Source organism: Sinohyriopsis cumingii, chromosome 14, assembly GCF_028554795.1.
Source record: "Sinohyriopsis cumingii isolate HCF-2022 chromosome 14, ASM2855479v2, whole genome shotgun sequence".
Classification (NCBI taxonomy): Eukaryota; Metazoa; Mollusca; class Bivalvia; order Unionida; family Unionidae; genus Sinohyriopsis; species Sinohyriopsis cumingii.
The window spans coordinates 89,712,233-89,725,488 of NC_142974.1; the positions used below are offsets into that span (position 1 = coordinate 89,712,233).

The following is a 13,256-nucleotide window of genomic DNA, read 5'->3' on the forward strand; positions in this document are numbered from 1 at the left end:
GCCCCCAGTGCTAGACGTCACTATAAACTGCCACAATGCAGACATCGTAGCGATTGACTGATCAATTGTTAAAAGCTACTTAAAAAGAATCCAAATCACATATACTCAATGCGTTCTTTGCATTCATTTTTGTGCATATTGACTGCATGCCTATATACAATACCTCTGCAGCCTTAAGAGAAATACAATACTCAGACGGCCAGTCTGGTGCTAAATACGATTTTATGCAGGACTTACAAGTTTTTATGCTTTCTGAACTATTTTGATACTGATTAGAACATTTTTATATTGGGGATTCTATAAAAACTGAGTAGGATAAACATTGACACTGACAGGTAATATAGTTCTTAACGCTGAAAGTCGACTTGTAACAGGTAATATAGGTCTTAACGCTGAAAGTCGACTTGTAACAGGTAATATAGTTCTTAATGCTGAAAGTCGACTTGTAACAGACAATATTGATGCAGCACATGCTTCTGAATTTTCGACGAGTTTCGAAACATCGAAATATCTGTAGAAAGAAAAAAAAACATATCAAGTATTCCAGTCGCAAATATTTAAATCTTGAATTATATTACATGTCTTCTATACCCAGGAAACAATTCAAGATTAAAACTAGTGCAAACTCCAGATATAATGAAACACTGGAAGGAACCTGGCGATGTATGTATGTATGTATGTATGTATGTATGTATGTATGTCAAAGCAAGGTCACATTTTCATAAAAGAAATGATGCCAAATTTGTTTTAAAAAGAGCTGTTTATTAATGAATTAGGATATGGCAGTATCACAAGTTTGCAGTGTCGGGTAAAGGAAATTAATGTTGTTTTCCCAGCTTGTGACAGAGACTCTCTTCTCGTAAGGTGTAAGTGTAGTCCTCTTGTTTATACATTCGATCTACAACAAATAAAAATTATACTTTAGAAGAAAATTAGTGCTTCAGGCAGAAGTCTATATATTCCTTCCCATCTAACTATACGTGAATACTACTAATACATAATTTCCATATCAACAACGATGTGAATAGCATAGAATGCCCATTTTAAAACTAGAATCGTGGAACACAAATGGTCCACCAAAGTGCAAAATAAAGTGATACAGATGAAGAACCTCATCAGACGTAGGTATGACAGATGGTAATAGCTATTACTATGTGCACCTTATTACTGTCGGGAAGGAGAGTGGGGTGGAGGGGCATGAAAATAAAAATAAATAATAGATATGTTCGTTCCAAAACTTTCTTCATGTTCATATCTTTTTCAAAGGTATTATGACCAATCAAATGGCTGCATGTATCGATTTCTAGTAAAATAGTCACTACTCAAAATACTGATTAAAGTTTTACGGTAGAGGAGCCAGCTATTTAAAATTTAGAAATATGACGTTCCTGATTAGTCAAACCCATAACAGTATGATATTCCTGATGAGTCAAACCCATAACAATATGACATCCCTACTGAGTAAAACCCATAACAATATGACATCCCCGATGAGTAAAACCCATAACAATATGACATCCCCGATGAGTAAAACCCATAACAATATGACATCCCCGATGAGTAAAACATCTAACAATATGACATTCCTGATGAGTAAAACCCATAACAATATGACATCCCCGATGAGTAAAACCCATAACAATATGACATCCCCGATGAGTAAAACCCATAACAATATGACATCCCCGATGAGTAAAACATCTAACAATATGATATTCCTGATGAGTAAAACCCATAACAATATGACATCCTCCATGAGTTGAACCCATAACAATATGACATCCCCGATGAGTAAAACCCCTAACAATATGACATCCCCGATGAGTAAAACCCATAACAATATGACATTCCTGATGAGTAACAACCCATAACAATATGACATCCTCCATGAGTTGAACCCATAACAATATGACATCCTCCATGAGTTGAACCCGTAACAATATGACATACCCGATGAGTAAAATCCTTAACAATCTGACATTCCTGATGAGTCAAACCGATAACAATATGACATCCCCGATGAGTAAAACCCATAAAAATATGACATTCCTGATGAGTAAAACCCATAATTGGCCGAGATCACCGGGTATGCTTCCATGTTGTTCCAATTCCTTGTTGAACAACAAAGCCCCTTTTGTGCACATCGCAATGATGTTGAATCTAAACTTGTTGCATTCACATTGATTTTGCAATATGATTAGTTCGTATTGCCAGGAGTTGTAGCTGTGTTTGTATTGATGTGCCTTGTAACAGAGTTTGTATTGATAGTTGTTGTAGCAGAGTTGAAAAAGGAAAGATTAATTATCACCTATCGCAACTTAAGATGAAAAAATGAACTGTCAAAAGATTATTCGACCTCTTAAACGTGCAATTTACTACTACTACTGCTACTACTACTGCTACTACTACTACTACTACTACTACTAATAATAATAATAATAATAATAATAATGTTCAGCCTGTATCTGAAACATTTTACTCTCACTCGTTTCAACCTATATCTGCATGCTGACATTTAAGTCGTGAAGACATCTTTGCATTTTATTTTAGTTGGAAATAAACTCACGGCTGCAATAATTGGAGAATTTTGGAACACTGCTCCAACATCAAAGTTAGCAAACCATCTGCAATAATAATAATAATAATAATAATATCTATAATAAAATACATTGCATAAACCAAGATTAGCTTGGGCTTCAGATTGAGCAACGTAGCTTTGCACAGATCAACAATTCGAAAGGTTAAAGGTCACTCTTTGTAAATTTAGATTCAGATAAGTCTAGTAGTATAGGTCAACAAGTCAAAAGGTTAAATGTTACTCTCTGTAAATTTAGATTCAGATAAGTCTAGTAGTAAAGGAACATTCGTGTAATTTTAGTATCATTATTCATAAACATAATGGAGTTAAACGATTGGGGAAGAATGGGATTTTGCAGGTTCTTATATTACAACCTTACGTATCATAGTTGGCGAAAGTGATTACACAAGATTATGGAGAAATAAAGTGTTGATTTTGACATTACAATTTCCGTGATTCTGCTTGTTTGTTCTGTTATTTCTTTTTTTTAAAATGAGCATGTGAAAGATGTGCTGCTTTTCATATAGCGGCAGAATTAAAAGGCGGATAGGCATCGTCTGTAGTGCAATGCAGATTGAAGGTCCTTCGTAGTAGGACGCTCAAGGAAAAACCAGGTCAAAATCGGTAATGTAACAACATACGTATGGCAGTGCCATTTTATAACTTGATCAAGCTAAGTTTCTTAAAGATTCGTGATCGATTATTGAAAACTACATTAGTTAAGTGCCATACTATGACAAAAGCAAAAACACAACACAGACTCTAGAAAGTAACGTTTTAGTATGTGCATAATGAAAAAATGTTTGGCAACTAACATGTATATAAGGATAAAGATCACATATTTATTAAATTGAAAATGTATTGACACATTGTGTGCGTTATTTCAAATGTAGCAGCAGGGAAGGTGAACAGACCACTTTTTTGAAGGGTCTAAAAATGAAATAAGCCTTTGTAAAAAAAAGACTGAGCCTTCTAATCACCAGTGGAGGCTTTTCTAATTGGGTTAGTTCAACTTTTTATTTTGCTTTTATTCCCGAACTGAAAATATAAACGTATACTCGTACCTTACAAAATTGGACTAAACTTGAGGTCGCACCCTCCCTGCTGCTATAATTAAATCATTATCATAGCACGAATGCCACCAACTAAGTAATCTTACACAGCTAGATTAGCTCGAAAGAGACTAGAAGTAATAAAGAAATTTTTCCCTGTTCGTGATTCTGTCCGGCGAAAACTACAAGAACGACAAGAATCTCAAGTTGAATTTGCAGAAGGTTCAGAACAATTATTTAAGCCTGTTACAAAAGTTACTGAAAATGTTGTACAAGCCACTGAAGGTCTTCTTCCTACGTTAAAACAAATTGCTGAACAAACTGAAGCGATAGCGAGAAGAACTAAACAAATGAAAAATATTTTACGAGAACTTCCGGTTGAAAGAGCTGCTTCTCAGCCTCCTCCTGAAGAAACACTTGAAGGTGTTGGCAGAGTTCGTGCTGATATAGGCGAAATAAAAAGTCACATATCAAAACCAAGACAAGACGACGAAGATGAGAGTAGAGGCATACTGAGTGATACATTTACCATTGGGAGTATTAATTTTATAAAAAGAGATATTAAAGACGTTGATACATTATCAAAACTTGCCGCTGAAAGTATTAATAAAAAAGAAGATTTTTTTTAAAATATGGATACAATCCCGGTTATATAAGTCGTAAAATCTGGTACAAATGGATATTTCGTATATCACTGGTATAGCAGTGTTAGGGACCAGCTTCGCATTGCTAAAAGAGACCGCCGTAAAGCTGAGAGGCTCTGGCTTTCCACCAGACTCACTATTCATAAGCAAATCTATGAAGTCGCTAAGAAGAATGTCACAAATATAGTCCATGCAGCGAAATCAGCCCACTACACTACTAAGATCATGGAAAGTTACAGCTGCAAAGAGCTCTTCGAGATTGCTAACAAGCTAATGTCAAGGAACAAATCAACACCACTTCCAACTACCTTCTCTCCAGTCGACCTTCCGGACATGTTTGCAAATTTCTTCCATGACAAAGTACAAACCATTAGAGATAAGCTTGACACCACAATTTCAATTGACTCGTCGTCACCATACAGTTTGGATACAGAATTTGAGCGGCAACCATTAGTAGCATTTGAAACTGTCTCTATGGATTTCGTACGTACAATCCTGATGAAAAGTGCACCTAAGTCATGTGAACTTGATCCAATTCCAACATCACTGCTGCTTGAGTGCTTAGATCCAGTATTGCCTTCACTAACGGATGTTATTAATACCTCTCTCTCATCCGGGGAATTCCCATCATTTTTCAAAACTGCCATTGTAAAGCCTCTGCTGAAGAAACCAACGCTAGACCATAACGATTTAAAGAACTACCGCCCAGTTTCTAATCTCCCATTCATATAAAAAAATCTTAGAAAAGGTTGTTCTATCCCAGATTGTATCTCATCTAAATTCAAACAGTCTTTTTAGCAATGTACAATCTGCATATCGCCCTTGCCACAGTACTGAAACTACTCTTCTAAAAGTAGTTAATGACATTCTCTCTGCGTTGGATAGCGGAAACATTACAGTCCTCACCCTCCTTGATTTGTCTGCAGCCTTTGACACAATAGATCATGATGTATTACTTCACCGTCTCCAGCATGTATTTGACATTCATGATACAGCCTTACTGTGGTTCAAGTCCTACTTGGTCAACAGGACACAAATTGTATCTGCAAATGGAATACACTCCAGCCCAGTTGATCTATGTTGTGGTGTTCCACAGGGGTCTGTTCTTGGACCTGTTCTCTTCATTATGTACACTCAGTCGCTCTCAAGTGCCATAGATCATCATCCAGTGTCTCACCAATTGTATGCTGATGACACCCAAATATACAAATCTAAGCACCCAACTGAAGTTGATGCTACCATCCAAGGTGTAGAGAGGTGCATTTCTGATGTGAAATCATGGATGTAACAAGCTGCAGATGAATGATGCTAAAACTGAGGCCAGTCTGATCACAACAAAAAGACTTTCTCATTCACATCCTTTACCTCAAACAATAAATATCAGCAACGCCAACATTTAATTCACACAATCAGTACGAAACATAGGTGTTACTCTGGACAGTACTCTCACATTGTACCAACATGTCATGAACATATGCAAGGCTGCATATCTTGAGCTGAGACGCATCAGCTCAATTCGCAAATATCTTTCAGTTGATGCCACTAAAACACGTGTATGTTCATTAGTACTTTCAAGACTGGACTATTGTAACTCAATTATGTCTGGTTCATCTCATTATCTACTCCAGAAACTTCAAAAAGTTCAAAACACAGCTGCTCGGATCATACTTAGAGTACCACGATCAGAGCACACCTCCCCGCTGATCTGTACCCTACACTGGCTATCCATTCGATCCAGAATCAAACACAAAATTTGTTCTCTGTGCTACGTTTCACTGTCGGATTCTAGTCCAACATACCTATCCGACCTCACCCATGTGTACACACCAGCAAGATACTTACGCTCCTCTTCTGACAATCGTATACTCATTATTCCCACTATCAAAACAAAGTCATATGGACAGCATTCTTTTGCATACCAGGGCCCAGCATCGTGGAATGAATTGCCCACTGAACTTAGACACAAAGACACAGTGATCACATTCAAGAGGGCTCTCAAAACTCACTTATTTCGACTGCAAGAGAACAAACTTAAAGACCTAATAATGTTTCCTACCTGAAATATTCTCAGCATGTTTTTTATTTTTTAATGTTTTTCTAATTTCATGGTGTTTGTTTTTGTAATAATATTATTATATGTTTTTATCTTATAGGTGTTGTCTAATGTTGTAAAGGGCTTAGAGCTTCTAAAGATTAGGATTATCCTCCGATTATATAAATGAATAACAAATAAGATGATTATACATAATGCTCAACGTGGACCGATCATGGTCAGGGTAGTAAATTCACGATTACCTACTTATAAAGCGATTTACGGAGATGGACTTGGTGATGTTGTTCAAGGTTTATTTAGAAGAATAGTTCCAAAAGCAATACCGATTGCAAAACAATTAGGAATAAAGGATATTGACGCTATTCGAGATAAGAGTATTGGTGCTGTTGGTAATGTTGCCGGTAAAGCATTTTAAGCAATCAAAGAAAGATTAGCTCGATTAATGCGAAGAAAATCACAACCACCAGTAAAATTGCCCTGTACTGAAATTATGCTTGAAAATATCAGTAAAATAATAAATCAAGCTGCAAATCAAAATCTAGCAGAAATGGCTGTTAATGAAGTTGTTCCTACAAAATTGACTAATGAAATTATGCTGACAAATAAAAGTTTAATGTCAGGAAATGGTCTTCGTGTTAGACGACCATTGTTATAATAAAATGTTCAAGCGTATATCCGATCCAGCGTTCGACATAGACGCACTAGTTCTCAAAGATGAATCTATACACGATTATTAATAGTATTCTTATGACGCACGTGTATCTAACGCACGAAGAAGAATCGAACTACATGTTCAAGATACAAGCATATATTTCTTAACTGCTGAAGCATTTATTGAAGTAGAAGGAGAGCTTGTAAAAGATGCCCCCTCTTAATACAGTATATGGAGCCGATGTTTTAGTTGTTTTGTTTTTTTGACAATGGTATTATGGCGTTGTTTGATAGCGTTACGTGTAGGATTGACGGAAAAAAGATTGAAACAATTCAAAAAGATGTTGATGTTGCTACAACGATAATAATTTTAGCAAGATATTCAGATGATTATACAAGATCAGCTGGTTCGTCAATGACGTTTGCGAAAGGATAACGCGGATCATTCTGAAAGTAACCAGTATGATATAAGACGACCAAGAAACATTGCAGGCGCTGCTGATATTAATGCTGAAAACATGATTATTAACACTGGACCAAATTATAACCTAGGTTTTGCTACACGTAAATTAAAGTTGAAGGATGTTTGTAGAAGCTATTCATGCGCTATTCCAAAATCACACATTTTTGGATTTTGTAGAAATGTCAAAAAAGTTATCTTCGGAGCGAAACATACAGTTGTACTTGTGAGAAAAGGTAACGATACTGATGCTATTTGGCGACCAAGTGCCGTTGGTAAAGTAATATTATTTAAACTTTCACTATTGATGCCAGTGATGACTCCAACAATTGCTGAGGAACAACGATTACTTTATTTAAAGGATTCAGGAGGTAAATCATTATTATCATGGTTAAAAATGACCACAGATAGAATTCAGAGTAATACTGATGGGTTATTTACATGGCATATTGCATCACAACAAGGAGTTTCTGCGCCTAGGCATACCATTTATCGCTTTACAAAATGCTGATCGATTAGATAAACAAGAACATAGTCATACGATATTTGACAACTTTACAGTTAGTGAAGTTTCTTTACGGATCAATGGACATCAAGAACCATCCGAAGATATAACCTTAAATTTTGAAATTAATTATATAGCACTACCATATCATCGTTTAATGACATTTATGGGACGTGATCAAAATATAGATACCGGTTTACAAATATCATAGTTAGATTTTAGAAATCTGCATCCGATTTATTACTTCTCACTGGAACATCTTGATTTGCATACCAGGGCCCAGCAACGTGGAATGAATTGCCCACTGAACTTAGACACAAAGACAAAGTGAGGTCTCTCAAAACTCACTTATTTCGACTGAAAGAACAAGCTTAAAGACTGAATAATATTTCCTACCTTAAATATTCTCAGCATGTTTTTTAATGTTTTCTAATTTCATGATGTTTGTTTTTGTAATCATAGCATTATGTTTTTTTATCTTATATGTGTTGTCTAATGTTGCAAAGCGCTTAGAGCTTCTAAAGATTAGGCGCTATACAAAGTCCTCATTATTGTTATTATTATTATTATTGTTATTATTATTATTTATGTAGACAATCTGTTGTTGATATTCATTTTCGAGCTCGTGTAAATCCAGGCGCTGGTGTTAATTACAGAGCAGTTGCTGTTATACTCAGCGACAAATCATTGTTACTTGAAGGTGTTGGTGGACGAATGAGAGTTATTGATGCCCCAGTTGAAAATATGTAACATCGTTTACAAAATGTGTAATTATATAGCTCACGATATTTATAATGACTATCAGCATGTTAGTGTTAGATTAAAAAACTTCAATCAAATTCAGAAAAAAACTGCGGCATAAAAATATCACTAAAGCGAGATCTTATCGCAACTGGCCCGAATAAATTATCATTATCAGAACGTCAACTTAAAAACTTTAATAAAGATAAACAATCAAAGACAGGTGTTAAACTCAATCTTTCCGCGGGTGCGATTAAATATATTGTTAAAACAGGTGGTATATTTCCACTTCTAGCAGCTATTCCAGCATTAATTGCCGCTGCCGCACATGCGGTTGCAAAAGAAGACGCACTTGGTGCTGTTGGAAGCGCTGATGGTTTGGCACTAAAGAAAGCAACAGGAAAAGGATTTTAAAAAGAGGGAAACGTCTAAGATTACCAGGAACAAGATACGTAAAATGTCTGAAACATCCATAAACACTTCATTAGACACAAAGCGTAATTTTCCAATGTCAAATTTTTTATTTACTTAATGCTGCTAAATATTAAATACCAAACATTTTAGAGGTGTTTTTATGCGTGATCAGTTATCTTTCAAACCAAATAATATGGAAATCGATATCTTTAATCTTGACGAAAGTTCTCACCGCGGTACTCAATGGGTTGCATACGCGATTGATCCAGTTGGAATTGTTTATTTTGATTCGTATGGGTTGGCTCCACCAAAAGAATTTATAAATTACGTAAACACAATAAAAACTCTGGCGTTGTCAACACCAATCTGTTACTCAACATTACCAATACAAACAATAACAGATCCGCCAATATGCGGTCGTGAAGTAATTGCTGTACTCGAGCCTGTATCGAAATCAACATCACCACCTCATAAGGTCGTGCACGATTATACAAGTAGACGTTTTAAACAGATTTTAAATTATAATGGTTGATATTTACGGAAGATCTTTTTCTATCAAAGACAAGAAAAAAAGATGATATCGATCTGTCGAATTACGCGACTAAAGATGAACTTGCTGATATTATGAATCTTTCTAGAGTTGATAAAGATGAAGTTGTTATTTGTCAAGATAAACTTGGTGTTTTGAAGACGAGTAATATCAAATGGAATGACAGTTCGCAGAGTTCGTTTTGTCGGATGGATATACTGCAAGTCCCATGGTTGTGCAATATTTCCATTCGAAAAGCTCGTTCATATTTTCTCATACAAATGCAGTAACCTATAATTATTAAATATAGGTAATGGATTCTGACCTCGGTCATGAGGTTGAGAAATTTATCAACAGGGTGATGGCTGGTGACCAGTGATATGCCCGTTGATAGCAACTTCGTTCCACTTGCATATCTGCGTGAAAACGATGTTAATAACCCTCGTATACACTGAAAATTAACTTTGTTAAAGGTAAAATAGAAATCAACAGTTGGAACCATCCAGTTGTGCTAATACCAACTAGAAGCCAGTTTACAATCATTGCATTAGCACGTGGAAACACCCGGTCGTTGATTGCAAAGCCAAGAATTAAAACACTCATTGATTGTTTATTCAACGATGAACTGGAATTCACCGACAAATCCAATCCGGCTGCATTCTCGTGTAATTATGTTAAACCAATATTAACTAGACTATGAAGAGAATAATCTCGACTGTTATTCAACAAGGACGCACTTGTCGGTGTAATCAATTATTGGGCAAGACTAGAACTATCGTTTAAGACACTAAGAACAGGTGCAATCAATATGGTTCTATATGAACGTGGTACTAGGCTACACAGAACAAACAATCGTCAGAGAATTAAGTATTTATGAGGCATATATTTTCCATTATCGTATGGTAGCTGTACTGTTAAAAATGGGCAATCGGTTAGAAGTGCACGTGCGTCTTGCACCTTTACGAGACCAACCTGTTGAGCAATTATGCTTCGAGATTACATTATTAATTCAAAAGCTATGATATACCTTCAGTGCTATCCTAAAAAAAATAATCAAACCGGAACAACAGCTGCAAGACGAAATCACCAAGAGAACCGCGCTATATGTGAAGTACAAACGTAGGTGAGTGTCCGTATACATGAACCATCATGATTGTCGGCGCTGGTAAAATAATATCATCACGGCTGAATTTACTAATGCATGTCTATTCAAAACTTATCGCGGATACACAAAGCAGTCTCAATACAATTATCAAGTTATACACCTCGGCTAAAGTAAAAGGAGAACCACCGGCAATTCTGCTCTCATTTAAAGGCAGAAAAGTAGAATAATTTAATTTTTAAATATAAAAAATATACAAATTCCAAGAAAACAAGCAGACGTTCTTTCGCAGACAGTTGCGTAAAATGGATCCATTTCTATAAAATAAGTCCAAGAAACGTATGGAATCAGCTCAACCAGATTATATCAGAACGCTCTCAGACATTGTCCGGTTGTAAAAAAAAAAAAAAAAAAAAAAAAAAAAAAAAAAACACAACATGGCATCAACCTGAATCAACCTGAATCGTCCTCAGCCTATACTTGATAGTATTAAGTCCATAAACACATCTGGTATCGACAAAAAGCTACACTCGATGGCTTAAACAATTAGCATGCCTGAGTTGTTAGTATTAAGTCAATGACAACATCCGTACAAATGTATATTCTCCAGATAATAATGGACGAAATCAATGTTGTGGAAGACATAATAAGAGCTGGATAAAAATTATCAGCAAACAACCAAAATATTATGAAAGCAATACAAAAGATCCTAACACGTGCAACGCATTCAGCTTTAAACGAACGCTTTTTCACTAATCATAGAGCATTTTATGGAACATTATGGGAAAAGGATGCAGATGGTGGATGCAAGAGTTTTAAGTGAGGTTATAAACAAGAATTCGAGGGAAAAATGATAGGATAACCAGTCAGTGTACCGATTATGTTGTTTCCAATGTAAGTACTCGCGCCACACTTGTCGTGCCTCTGGACCTTGTGGTCCACCTGGGCCGTGTACATGTACACGTGACCTTGAGGACAAAGTTATAAGGGAGGAGAGAAGTTTTAAACCTTGATCTGTAAAACCAAAATACAAAACTGTTAGTATCATAATACTATCCATTTAATTGGGCCATTTCAAAATGTAACAGGTCGTTTGATTGTATTAACTAGTTTGTCTCTGATAAGACCCGCAAATGTATTTTGCAGGGTCTCTAACCTAATGAGAATTTTTTATTTATTTACTTGTCAACAGTTTGAAAATAATAGATAACATAAAGCAAGGCAACTGCTCACTCATTTCTGCGGATGTTCCTCAGCGCACTATCCAGTTTGATTCTCCTTGCTCTCCGTTTCCTGCAAAGAACACATTGAAATTTGTACATGAACATTAATTAATAGTAGTGCCATAGTTAAAGACTCTGTACGCCCTCTTTTTCACAACTGTCGATTCTTATGTCCTCATGCAATACAGCCCTCCTTCCCACTAGTTTTGGAAAAGAGGACATTCCTTCAGGCCTCTTTCAAACAATAGTACAGTACACAAAAGTATCAACAAATTTAACAATCATACTTCCTCTATGGATTAAACCATTGAACTTAAAAGCATGTAAAATATCTGACCTAGTTCATCAAACCTCAAGAAACCTTATACACAAAATAAAACAACCGAAATACTAGTAAAGAGAGCAATACTTAGTAAAAGGTTTTTAACAAAAGGTTTCTTATAAAAGGTTAAAAATACAACGCTGATTTCATCTTTGATTGATTAGAGACTCCTGTGACTGTTTTGTTGCAATTTTTTAATAAAAAAGAGATATAAATGCCTATACTTAACTACATCTTTTCTACAAGACAAAGACGAGTCAAAGGAATCATAACTATTTTTCGAAGACAGCACCCCGTAGTGACCTTGACATTCACAGAGACTGGACAAAAGTCTAACATTTAAACTTCACTGAGGTTAATATTGCATAATAAAGCATATCTTAATAAACCGTGTATTGGCACATTTATCTATAGGAACCGTAGCTTGAAATGCGATTCGCTGTTCTATTTTCAAGCAGACTCCGAGTCAGGGCTTGCTCTTTCGTCCACTAGCTGTACAGGTTCATGTAAATATAGATCACGTCCTTAAAAGGGAAGAATTCATTCGGTACTAGCTGTACAGGTACATGTAAATATAGATCACGTCCTTAAAAGGGAAGAATTCATTCGGTACTTCATTGGTGGGAGATTGCTGTCTTGGCACTGGCGAGAATGACTGGTTACTGCCTGTTCATTTCTATAAACTGATTTTGTACTTACTGTAAACATGCTCCAAGAAACTGTTCCCCCGCATATGAGAAATCGTTGATAGAAAAAGTGGGCACTGTCTTGTAACAGAGTAATTCTCTCTTTGTAGCGAAGGGATATCTGATGATGATGAAAAGGATACGATATACTCAGTGAAATTGTATTTGTGCTGTTTTGGACAGACATCCGTGTGTTCAAACTTCTTTTTTCCCTACTTCACTAATTACGACTTAATATTGTCTGCAAAACATACTAGAAAAGTCATTCTCTTATGTGTCACTAATATATTAACCTT

General features: G+C 35.8%; 1 protein-coding gene across 1 annotated transcript in view; it reads right to left on the bottom strand.

Moving 5' to 3' along the window:
* Positions 1 to 750: 750 nt before the first annotated feature.
* Positions 751 to 13,256, bottom strand: part of LOC149784341 (uncharacterized) — a 33,181-nt gene continuing 20,675 nt past the window's right edge. The window contains exons 7-10 of the mRNA XM_089933255.1: positions 12,974 to 13,081; positions 11,963 to 12,022; positions 2,567 to 2,624; positions 751 to 898 (exon numbers count right to left, since the gene is read on the bottom strand). Coding sequence (XP_089789381.1) covers positions 773 to 898; positions 2,567 to 2,624; positions 11,963 to 12,022; positions 12,974 to 13,081 — 352 coding nt within the window. The 3' untranslated portion in view covers positions 751 to 772. The remainder of the gene's footprint in view (positions 899 to 2,566; positions 2,625 to 11,962; positions 12,023 to 12,973; positions 13,082 to 13,256) is intronic.